Below are 13,044 nucleotides of genomic sequence, written 5' to 3'. Positions count from 1 at the left end.
AGCATAATGCATTCGTTAGTAATTTGGTGTCACGCATAGTCGATGGACAAATTGACTCATGTGTACTTCAGTATCGAGTTATACTCTGTCTGAAAAACACTGCACCATGAAAACATTATGAACTTGTTCAACTGCACGGGTGATTCACACAAGGCATCTCCATTACCGACGGTTTCCTTTGTGTCCTTCCATCTGAATGTTTCTCATCTCATTTCTGGTTAGATTTCTGCACTTAGTGGTTGATAAACATGTCATAGGCTTACTTAACTATTAACAATGAAGTGCAAAAGCAAAATATCCGAACACAGAAACTGCAATAGCTTCGAATCGATTGTAAAAAGTGCCAAAAACAAAACATGAGTCACATGAAGTGTACCCCCACTAAAACTCACACACCTATGCGCATGTAGGAATCTGGCAGCTCGGCAGTGCCAGAAAAAATTGTCCAGGCAGATTCTGGCTGGCTAGCTCTCTCACTGCTTATACACCAAACAGCAATTCTCCCAGTAGTCAGAAGTGGGACAAGGCACTTTGTATACATGATTTCAGCTCTGCGCATGTGCAACATGCTGTCTGGCAGCATGTCCTATTTAAAAAATTGCTCTCTCTCTCTTTCCAAGTATTAATCCTGACTTGCGGGGTCTGCTGTTATGCCCCCCCCCCCCCCCCCCCCCCCCCCCCAAATGGAATTTGTGTACTCCGACTGTCTGCATCTAGTGGTGTAAACCATGGAATAGTGCGAACGAGTTTCAAATGTCTGCGATTCATGTAACTGAGGTGGAACATGGGGAACAGCCAGGTAGTCACCTAGCAGGAGGTGGAAAACTGCCTAAAAACATCCAGGCTGGCAGACACACTGGACCTCATCGTTAGTCCACCGGACAGATTCGATCTGGGGCCGGCACGCCTACCCAAGTCCCGGAAGCAGCGCGTTAGTGCTCTCGGCTACCCTGGCGGGTCTGTTTAAAAAAATGCTATTAAGGAATAATTAAGAACTGAGTAAAACCTGCGTTTATGCTGAATTCGCATATTTTTGAATCTGTGCTCACATCCTTTTTTGCTGGCAATCAGCATGTTAAAAACTCATTTTAAAAAAATATCAGTACCAAGGCTCCAAAGTGTGTGCTTCCTAGAAGAGATTTTCCAACAGAATCAAGGAAAAGAAAACTTACTTGTGATGAATGGATCTCATACTAAGGTGGTGTCTAATATACGTTAGTGTGGGTCATTTATTGAAACGTGAGAATTTAGTGTAGATACAGTAAGTCTTTCATTCAAGCTGCAATTTCGCACAAACATTTCAGTAACATCATGTCTCTTGAACAGAGAGCCACGTTGGGAAAGAAATTACATCGAGTTGTATGGATGAAGACCTTGAGGATAATGTCAAAATAGCCTATTATTTGAATGCTTCTTAAAATGACCATAAATTGATTTAAAAATATTTTCGTGCACAAAAGTAATGTGATGAATATTATGAAAAAATCCTGGTTTCCTGCAGAAATTAGAGGTCTTTCCTATGTTTTTTCAAATTCGAGGCTTTTTCCCAGGTTTCAATGTTTGGTTGCCACCCTGTGTTTGTTTTGTATTGGTGATATGTATTTTATCATTAATTTCCTTAAGGATACATGAGGAGAGCTGCAGAAATGAATTAGAGGAGAATGGTTTGCTGTTTGCTATGGCTTTGATCTGTCACTAATTATACAGTCGCTTGACTGACTGAAGTAATTCCCATTTGTTTTAAGTCATTTTATTATTTCAAAATATATACAGACTATGAAAACTTCTATAAATATATGAGCAATAAACAGACTGACACAACTGAATGTAGAATACAAATTTGTTAGAAGAAGTTATGGACATGTATTGATTTCTTTTCCTTTAAATATTATCTAAATTTAAACATTTTGTATAGTCTTCACTTATAAATGAAACACATAGAAAGTAAAAAAGTTATTGAGTAAAATGATTAAGATCACATGGATGATACTGAAGATTTATTGTCTTTGGCACATGAAATGAAAATAAGATTAAATAAAAAAATTTTCAGTATAGTAACATACAAGCAACATAGCAAAAATACTGCTTAACATCAAAAGTTCTTCGTAAATTGCCATCTGACCTCCTCATGGTAGGTAAGATTATACAGTGTTACTCTTCCTATATAAATGATAAACAGGAAAATTGTTTATGGATTTCATACTTCTACAATTTTGGTTCGTTTCTCTTGCCACATCAATCGAGAGATTATTCTGTGGGAGAAGTGTGTAATACAAATTCTTGATTCAGAACAAAGTTTGTTTTTTTCTATTAGCACTATCTGTGCTTAGAGCAGGACAGTTGCAGATTTTTGTGATTTAATAATTGTTACTTGCTCAATTAATCATAGCTTATGAAAAAGTAATGTTTGAGCCAGTTGAGACAGTTTTGTTGACAAAATTCAATCAGTGGAACTGCCCCAGAGACTAAAAAGATCCAATGCTTCTTTTTTATACTCTTTCTTTTCCATTTTGAGATCATATACATTATTGTTAACCAGTATTTCTAATGATGTTTATCAAATGAAATACTCTGGTTACCAATTAGCATTCATTAACTTTGATCTGCACTGAAATAAACTGTTTATCTTCAAACAACTGATTTGTGTATTATACAATTATTTTTGCCTGAATATTTCTTAAAGAATCATTTCCAGTGGAAATATTGTCTTTTTGTATATGTTTGATATCTAGTAATGGATGACAACATTTGTGAATTCTAAAAGATCAGTATTGAAAACAATAATTGTTTAAATTTTTAATAATTTTTGCCATCTTACTCTAAGTGTGCTAAACACTGCTACGAAAAACCCAGTGAAGGAAACTTTTCATGTATGAAGAGAATGATCAAGGATGTATCACATGCTAAAATTATTGATTACTTGAATCAGGAAGGAAGGCATATATACATACATACATACAATAATGTTATTTGAATTCAAGTTTTTCAATAATTTAAAAATATAGACTGATACCTGCTCCATATTTACAATGCAAGCGCAATATAATTCTCTTTCAATGTTTTTATACAACTTATCAACACAATGCTGTACAATATTTTAATACATGTTCTTTTTGACTATGTTCAAATTAAATTCTCACCTGAAAACTACTCCCACACAAACTGCAGTATGGTTTTAACCATGAATGTTACATATATGCTCTGTAAACTGATAGCATATTATTAAGGACTGATATTACAATGAGTGAATATACAGAAGTAAATGTGTGTTCTTATTCATAAAGAAAAAGAAGAACAGGCAAGGAAGTGCACTGTACTGCCTTGGGTGTTAGCTGATTAACCAAAGTATTCTAAAATTAGGAATGATAATTTCGAAAGAGCTCTGCATATAAAATAATACTCTCAGATATGCCTGTTATGCATAGTGTATCTTGAGATGGTACTCTTAATACATTATGTATCAAGACTTCCTCATGTGGAGACTCAAATGTAAGTCATTATATCCTAAAATACCAAAGATGGAAGTATTGCACAGGAAAGTATAATTTCAAAGGCAAGCTGTATCAGCATGAACAGATCTTGTCCCTTGTCACAAAATTGACTCTTTTCACTTAGCACTAGGACACTTCGATCATTGTTCAAGTAATAGTTTTGCTAAAAGGATCCAGATTTGTTATGAACACAATCCTGTCAACATTTTGCACTCACTTATCATATATGAACATACTCAACAAACATTTGCTGTGGTTCACATTCAGTCTTCATATTTGAGGTCATTGTCTCCTTATGGTGCTTCTGACCTCGTTACTGAATTTCCATTGGTTGCAGGTCCAGTACTGTCACAGGTCTGAAATGTTAAAAACATTTCATAGATAATTTTAAATATAATGGCAAACACACACAATTAAATAGAGATAAAACTTACTTAATTTGCACCTTGAGTATTGAAAAAAATTCCATAATGTGAAAATGCATGAAAAATAATGAAACTGTCACTGCATCATATGCTTAACTTCCACAACTGTAAGTTGATACAGTATTTACAAGTTACAGTCCACAGAGTCATGAGCATGTGAAAATTACTAATACTATGAGGGTCATTCGGAAAGTAAAGAATTTCTCTTTTCTACATATATTTTTGTATAATATAATTAAATGAAACTGTATTTTACATACAATTTGACACCCAGGCTACTTTTCTATGCCTCCCACATACTGAGTTGCCATCAAGTTGTTGAACGACTGACTAATGACTTCTGTAAGTTTATCATCACTTCTGTAGCATTGTCCACTTAAAAAATTATTTCAGTTTGGGGATTAAGTCTGGGGCTGAGTCGAGACTGTATGGCCGATGTTGAAACTTCTACCAATGAAACTGCTGAAGCATGTCCTGTGTCACTCCTGCCGCATGTGGACATGCATTATTGTGAAAGAGGATGACTCCACTAGTTAGCATTCCACGGCACTTGTTTATAATGGCATGGTGAAGTCGCTGAAGTGTTTGACAGTAGGCCGCTACGTTTAGGGTCTCATCTCTTAGGCATGTAGTCAATGAGCAGGATACCCTTACAATCTTGAAACACCGTAGCCACAATCTTTATGGTTTTAAATTTTTTTTGTTTCATTGGTGAATGCAAATAATGCCACTCCATAGATTGGCACTTTGTTTCAGGTGCGAAATGTGATATCCAAGTCTCACCACCAGGGACCATGTGATTCCGAAATTCAACACCATCCTTTTTGTACATCAGAGAAATGTCATTGCATTTGTTTGGTTTCATGCTTGTTTAACCAAACTGAGGAAACCAATTGGCACACTGTTTTATAGCCCAGATCTGTACTAACAACGTCATAAAAGACAATTGTTGAAATGACTGCAAAGAATGAGTGCAGTCCATTAAATTGTGAAATGCCTATCTTCTTGGATTTTTGTTTCAATCCTTGCTTTGAGTGCATCAGTCATCATTGAGGGACAGCCTGAGCGATCTCCATTGCGAAAATTTTTAGTCTGCCATTGAACATGATACATTACTTTCAAACTGACACTTTGTTCATCACATTACTGGAAACCTCAGTTATCCATCTACAAATTTAGATGGGCCAGACTTTTTGCACATTTCAAAAGTGGATAACACTGCACACCTCACACCTGGCAGGAGTTTCAATTTTGTCACACATTTTAAAGTCACAAAGCTATGTAGTCAGCAACTGTATTGGATGGTAGCTGCCGCCAAATTGAAGCGGATGAGTACCAAGTTCAGTCGTTGGTTGGTGATGGTGGTGGGGGTCATGGTCAAAACGTTCTTTATTTTCCAAATGACACTCATACATCGCTTATTTAAAGAAAAATTAACTAAGAAAAGAGAAAGGAAGGATATCAGACAGTAATCACACTTTACATAAGTTCTAAACTTTTCTTTAATTTCAGAAACGTTAGTCTTCTAGATAACATTAATATGACATGATCTGCGGAACTTAAATCCAGTGATAATGTTCCTTTGAGTTCTTTACATACCAGGAAGCAGTTATTGAAAAATGCAATGAGATTATAGACAGTAAGGCAGTATTTACAGAAAGTGCTGGATATTTAATATATCTGAACTTCTTTTTTTGCTTTTACTTGAAAGATATTAGAATACTTATGTAACTGTGAAATAAATGACTGGTAGTCCAAAATGGCTGAGAAGCTTAACTAGGGAAGCAGAACATTTTTGTACAGTAATTCATGATTTTATTTTTCCTACTACATTTCAAGAAGTGGCCTAGCCATATTTATCCATGTGATAGGGAGCACTGAGAATCAAATTTAAGTATAAACAGTGACAGGCTTGAATAACATTAACTAATAGTCTGGATGGAGACCAAATAGCAAAATAAAATTTTTAAAAAATAAGTAAAAAGTAGAACCAATAAGTTACCTTTACACTAATAAATTTGTCCCAAGGGGTTGGTTGAGTAACATTGTTTGTTAAAGTCACTTCGAGTGCTTGGTTAATATCCCATTAGTAGGTATTTTTGTGATGATAAGTGATGAAAAATATCAGAGCAATAAATAACACATGCCTTCTTCCTGATACAGTCTTTAACGTATTCTACATCCCTAAAGGTTTTAATCCATAATGTGTCAATGATTGGATGAATAAATTATTGATAACTGAGTCCAAGATAAGTATAGATTACATGGCAGCACAGTTAAGAAAAGGGAAAAAGGGAAAAAGGGAGGGGGAAAGGGGGAAAGGGGGAAAGGGAAAAGGGGAAAGGGAAAAGGGGAAAGGAAAAGGAAAGAGAAGAGAAGAGAGAGAGAGAAACTTGTTAAAACCTTAGAACTTGTAACTATGTGTGCCTTATATAGAGCCTATAAGTAGACACACTGCATGGGTATGGCCTTTTTATACTATCCCCCCTTTATCTTTCTTTTGCTTATGTTTCATTTAGCATTAGCAGCATCGTTATAGCATAGGGAGTGCAATACCAAATATTCAAAGCTTTCTGGTCTGTTCCTTGAAATAAAACAGATTGGTTAATTATACACTGAAGAGCCAAAGAAATTGGTACACCTGCTTAATATTGTGTAGGACCCCTGTGAGCATGCAGAAGTGCCACAACACAATGTGGCATAGACTAGACTAATGTCTGAAGCAGTCCTGGAGGGAATTGACACCATGAATCCCGCAGGGCTGTCCATAAATCCATAAGAGTACGAGGGGTGGAAATCTCTTCTGAATAGAACCTTGCAGGGCGTCCAGATATGCTCAGTAATGTTCATGTCTGGGGAGTTTGGTGGCCAGCGGAAGTGTTTAAACTCAGAAGAGTGTTCCTGGAGCCAGTGTGTAGCAATTCTGGATGTGTAGGGCATTGCATTGTCCTGCTGGAATTACCCAAGTCAGTCAGAATGCACAATGAACATGAATGGATGCAGGTGATCAGACAGGCTGCTTACATCACTCCAACTCTATACACCCCACACAATTACAGAGCCTCCACCAGTTTGGAGAGTCCCCTGCTGACATGCAGGGTCATGTATTCATGTTGTTTTCTTCATATCTGTCCATGTTCATCCGCTTGATACAATTTGAAATGAGACTTGTCCCATCAGGTAACATGTTTCCAGTCATTAACAGTCCAATTTCAGTGTTGACGGCCCCAGGCAAAGTATAAAGCTTCGTGTTGTGCAATCATCAAGGGTACACAAGTGGGCCTTCAGCTTCAAAAGCCCATATCGATGATGTTTTGTTGAATGGTTCACATACTGGCATTTGTTAATGGCCCAACATTGAAATCTGCAGCTATTTGTGGAAGTGTTGCACTTCTGTCATGTTGAATGATTCTCTTCAGCTGTCATTGGTCCCTTTCGTGGAGGATCTTTTTCAGTCTGCAGCAATGTCAGAAATTTGATATTTTAGCGGATTCCTGATTTTCATGGTAAATTCATAAAACTGACGTATGGGAAAATTACCACTTCATTGCTACCTCAAAGATGCTGAATCCCATCACTCATGTGCCAACTATAACATCATGTTCAAACTCACTTAAATCTTGATAACGTACCATTGTAGCAGCAGTAACCAATCTAACAGCTGTGTCAGACACTTGTTGTCTTATATAGTTACTGCTGACTGCAGTGCTGTATTCTGACTGTTTATGTATCTCTGTATTTAAATACGCATGCCTATACAAGTTTCTTTAGTGCTTCTGCGTACCACTCAGGTGCATCTCGTTCAAATGACTTTCTCCCAGATATATCATCTTTATTTTCAACTTTTGGTAGGCATGCTTCTTTCAAAACATATTCTTTGGACCCAAATCAAATCAGTGTCTTCGTATTATAAGAACAAAACATTTACCATGCTCCCTTCAAGAGCAAGTTGCAGTTGTACAATGTAGTGTCACTACCTAATCTTTGAGCAAAGGTAATAAGTCTTTAGCAAGATCAATAAGAAGTACTGAGAAAGTCACTATAGAACAGTGCATTCACAGCTGTTGGCTTGTAGGCGCCAGTGTGGTGATATGTGGATCACAATGACACTCATGCAAGCGGATGCGAAAAGAAGGTAGCCGAGCACAACAGTAAACTGAATCATGCAGTGGGTCAGTCTTCACTGAATTTTGAGGCAGAGGGACTTCTTGTCACTTGAGACCAGCAGCACCACTATGACACCAAAGTTACACTGGACAGTGAGATCTATGGGCATCACCAGCACCAGCCATTGATTCGAGACTGGGCTGCACCTGCTGCCAGCACTAAGTCCTTCACAGGACTTGATGCTAAAACCCTGTTGACCTGCCATACATGCCTACTGCCACCAATGTTGACTTCCTAGCAGGACTTGATGCCTCAGTGCCAGCCACCATCCAACTCTTTCCAGAGGTCAGCTAATAGAACCTTATGCACAGCCATCTCCAAACATTGCCACGGTGATGTGTGCAGAGTGAGAGACCATCAGCATTTCACACCACTGAAGGAAGTAGTAGGATGTCAACAGCTGAGGCCTCCAAATGCTGCAAGCCTGCCCCCTGTCAGCATTGTAAGGTGTCTGCTCAGCATCCAACATGGAAGCTGCCACCCAAATATCAGCGCAAGTCAAGGACAACAGAGAGAGAGAGAGAGAGAGAGAGAGAGAGAGAGAGAGAGAGAGGCATGTTTGCCTCACTGAGCTATGAGAGGTCATGTATTGGAGTAAAATAAAACCATTCTTTGCTATCAACAGTGTTTCCACTGGGTACTCCAGCCCTAAGAGTGGTGTCAGCAGTGCCAACATCACCACAATCAACAGCAGAGGGTGTGACACACTCACAGTGTAATGTCTGAGCCCCAGCCTACAGTATTGTCATTTGGGGTCAGTGAGACTATTTTGTTCTTTTGTGGTGACAATCATGGGATCGAGGATTAAAGGAGTGATAATAGAAGGGTCTCTTTTGTAAAACCAAAGGCACTATTTGACTTTGTCCCAGTTTAAGGGGAATTCTAGGGGTGATTGGTTAGTACCTGTGTGTTGTATGCAGTGCAATTTGCTTGGGCATTCTGCTCCACATACCAAGTCTGTAATAGCAGCTTGCTTTACATGTAATCACTTCGGGTACATGGTCAGGCAGTACAGTGTCCAGGTGGCTCAGGATTAGACAGAAGAAGTAGGTTGGTAGTATAGGTAGTTGCAGAGTGTTCTATGTGGGTTACTGGTGGATTGTTATTATTGTGTTGTTTTTAATGTATTAGTTCTGAGTCACGAAGATGAGTGATGGAGAGGCAGTGCCAAAATCAAAAACACATAGTGTCACCAGTGAGGAAGCTTGTACAGTCATTCATGACTATGTAGCTCAATTAAGGGTGGAAAAAGTGGTTTCAGGTAGTAAAGTTGTAGAGAAAAATGAGTAAATAGAGATGTTAAGGTCACAGCTCTAGGAGTGGATCCAGCAGTTGCTAGCCTTGTTTCTCTCTTCGCTGGTAGGTTGTATGAGGATGCGTTAGCATTTGTGGAGGATATGATATCATTAGTTAACAAATGGGATTGGTCTGATAAACAATTGTTATAGGTAGCCTTCTTTCATTTAACAGCGGAAGCAAAATCATTAGTGCAGTGCACAGAGGTGTTGCAGACCAGAGATGTCTAGGATAGTGTGCTTTGGGGAATCTTACGATCACTGTACAGCAGCTAGATTAGCATTGGAGTATGAGGAAACTGATGTGTCCACAGATATAAGGGGTCAGAGAAACACGTGTGTCGAATATAAAATGTTTTCATTGTGGTTGTACAGGGCACTTGCAGAGACAGAGCTACCAACCACAGAGGGGTAATATGGATGGAATGGACTCCAGATGGGTTAAGATGTATAGTAGCATGTATGGTGTGGGTTAGCAGCAGGGTTACAGAGGTGGTCAGGGACATAAGAAGTACCCTAGAGCCGATGGAATAAGTTCACAGTAAATATAAATGCAGTAAAAACAAATGCAGTGGCAGAATGTGCCCTAGTGGGTGTGACATGGGGGGCGGGGGGCGGCACACACGTGTCAATGGCCTCGAGAGAGTTAGTGGGTTGGAGGTGTTAGAACCCACCGTGCTACAAGTTGTGTGGAACACGGGTAATGATATACAACCACTGAGGACAGTAATGATGAATTTTTTGTTTGAGGCAACCAAGTTTAAGCAATATGTGGATATGGTGTCTCATATAAGTTAGCAGTAGACTTTCTGCATGCCATAATTAATCTTTGATGACTTATAGTGGAGCTTAGTGGAAAGACGTTCTGGCAAGGGGAATCTGTTATCATTGTTGATCTGTCATGATGAGTGTAATGTGCAGGAAATCCAGTTAGAGTGCAAACAATGACATTAAGGCTTAATTTGCATGATTGTGTGTCAAGTGGCATCAGACAGTTGCTATGACTGAATGTGGAGCTTGTCTTACAAAGTGGTAAGTTGTGTATAGTGGAACTGCTGGAGGATAGTGAGGTACTGGGTGCAGCATGTTCTTTGGTGAAATGTATTATACATATAAAAGATAGGGGCAGAGAGAAGGTAGTACCTTCCAACGTGGGTAATTTTGGTGCTAAGGAGGTTAAGTTCTTGAGAAGGGACATTGTTGGCTACATTGGAGATTCTAAATGATGAAGATTCTCACACAGAGGGTGTAGACTATAAGAGGGCACAGGATGCTGCTAGGACTGCATGTCATAACAAACTGAAGCAATTCAAGGGGACAGAAAGGATCTGTTTGTCCACAAGGCCCATTGCCTGCTATGCCAGTAAAACAACACAGGATTCTCACAAGGAACGAAGCACTGGTGCATCAAAGCCCATACAGAATACCATGATAACTGCCACCAGTTTTGGAGGAATTTACAAATCAACATTTGGCTGACAGGATAACAGAAGTGAGTAGTAGCCCATGCAAACTGGGAATTGTGATAATGCCCAAGAAGTCTATGGCTTGAAGAAGTGTCCCTTTTGTTGCAGTTATTGCCAATTGAATAGTAAGATTACGATAGATGCTTACCCAATTCTGAACATCACAGAGATGACAGATAATCCAGAGCAGTGCAAGTACTTCTTTACAATGGACTTGAGGAGTGGATACCATCACATAGAAGTTGTTCTGGAGAAAAAAACCAAAAATGGCATTGTGCACCTTGGGAACACTATCAATACAGAAGGATCCTTCTGGGTTAAAAAAATGCACTGGCAACATTATAGTGTTTACTGGACAGAGTGCTGAAAGGATTAAAAGCTTGTGAGTGTCTGGTGTATCTTGATGACATAACTGTCTTTTCAAGGAATATGCAAGAGCATAGGCAGTGACTCTTTGAAGTGTTCAAGAGGACACAAGTGGCTCATTTGACAATAAGTGTGGAGAAATGTCACTCTGCACAAGAAGTAGTCAACTGTATACGGCATGTGATTAGTAAGGATGGCATAAGAACTGATCCTAGAATAGTGCAAGCCCACTTATGCAATCATTGAAGAAGGGTGTTAAGTTTATGTAGTTGGAAGAATTTCAGGGAGCATTTGCCGAATTAAAAGAGGTGTTCACATCATATGTGGTGGTGGTGTAAGCAGACTTTCATACTGTAATGTGATGCATTGAGACATGCTCTTGGATGTGTTTTGAGCCAAGAGATTGATGGTCAAGAACACCCTGTTGCCTTTCTATCAGGACAATTGAATGCAACAGAGAGAAATTATTCTGTGTGGTGTAGGAAGTTCATGGTAGTGAGAGACAATGCAGCTTTGAAGTGGTTACTACATTTGAAAGACCAATCCAGTAGACTGATGAGATAGGCATTAAAACTCAGTGAATTTCAGTATGAAGTAAACCACAAACCAGGGAAGAAACACTGAAATGCAGATGGCTTAAGCAAGAAGATAGCAACACTAAAAGCAGTAGCTAGGATCTTGAGTAGTCGCAAGCAGCGCATGCTGTAACAGAAGGGCAACAAACAGCAGTTTGCATACAAGACCGGTTATTGTGTAGAGAAATGAAATTACGACCATGGGTGGTAGTGCAAGCCAACTTGAAGCAAGAAATACTACATGAAATGCATGATCACATTTTACTGGTCCATGGGGATGCAGAACAATGACTTGGAGAGTGGCAGAAAAGTACTGGTGGAAGGGAAGGAAGAATGATGTCCATTAATATGTCAGAAATTGTGTTGATTGTATAAAGAGACAGATTTACATCGGAAGCAGATACTGTTATAGAGGTTGCCAGAAGAAATGGAACCATTTAGTTTCATTGGGGTGAACATGTTAGGCACATTCAGCCAAACACCAGCATGTAATCGTTTTGTGCTAACCATAAGAGACCAGTTTTCTCATTACAACAAGATGATGCTGATGCTAGACCAGCAGGCAGTCACAATCGTGCAGGAATTGGTTAATAGGTGGCTACTGAAGTTTGGAGAGCTGAAGACAATAATTATGAAGCAAGGGATGTACTTCATGTTGAAGCCGATGAAGGAGTTGTGATTATTGTCAAAAGTAAAATCATTGAGAACTAGTCCCCTTCATCCACATGCCAATGAACTGATGGAACAAGTTCATCAGACAAATAGAAGGAGGCTTTATTATTATGTGACTGCACAGCATTCAGACTGGGACGCACATCTGACCTTTGTAGTGAGTGTGTAAAACTCCAAAATGCACACTAACACAGCTTATGGGAAGAAGATGCCATCACCATTCAACATGAGTAGGCAGGAAGGGGGGGGGGGGATTGGTCCAAGAATTTGCAGAAATGATGAGGGAAAAGTGAAGAAGGGTCCAGTGGAGAAGCAGGAAGAGGCACTGAAGCTAGTGGAGATATTACTTCAGTATAAAGTAGGCCAATGGATCATACTGCCGAGCCCATATGCTCCAAAGAGAGAAACGAAAATGTTTGTAACGCGGCACAAGGGCCTGTACTAAGTAATTCAAACCACACCACTACTAAATGTACAGCTGCAGCTGCCAAGTAGGTGAACAATTGTGAATGGTATCATTTAAACCATACAAGGGTGCATCAGAGGCAATTCCATGAGAGCCTGAGCAGGAAAATATCAGCAATACA

General features: G+C 39.1%; 1 protein-coding gene across 1 annotated transcript in view; it reads right to left on the bottom strand.

Annotated features, from left to right (window-relative positions):
- Window positions 1–805: 805 nt before the first annotated feature.
- The window catches only part of LOC126184153 (putative epidermal cell surface receptor), a 401,413-nt gene continuing 389,174 nt past the window's right edge, over window positions 806–13,044 (bottom strand). Inside the window, 1 exon segment of the mRNA XM_049926525.1 lies at window positions 806–3,847. Coding sequence (XP_049782482.1) covers window positions 3,840–3,847 — 8 coding nt within the window. The 3' untranslated portion in view covers window positions 806–3,839.

The sequence above is a fragment of the Schistocerca cancellata genome, chromosome 1, assembly GCF_023864275.1.
Source record: "Schistocerca cancellata isolate TAMUIC-IGC-003103 chromosome 1, iqSchCanc2.1, whole genome shotgun sequence".
NCBI lineage: Eukaryota > Metazoa > Arthropoda > Insecta > Orthoptera > Acrididae > Schistocerca > Schistocerca cancellata.
Note: the sequence above shows the minus strand (reverse complement) of the source record. Positions and strands in the feature narration are given on the sequence as shown.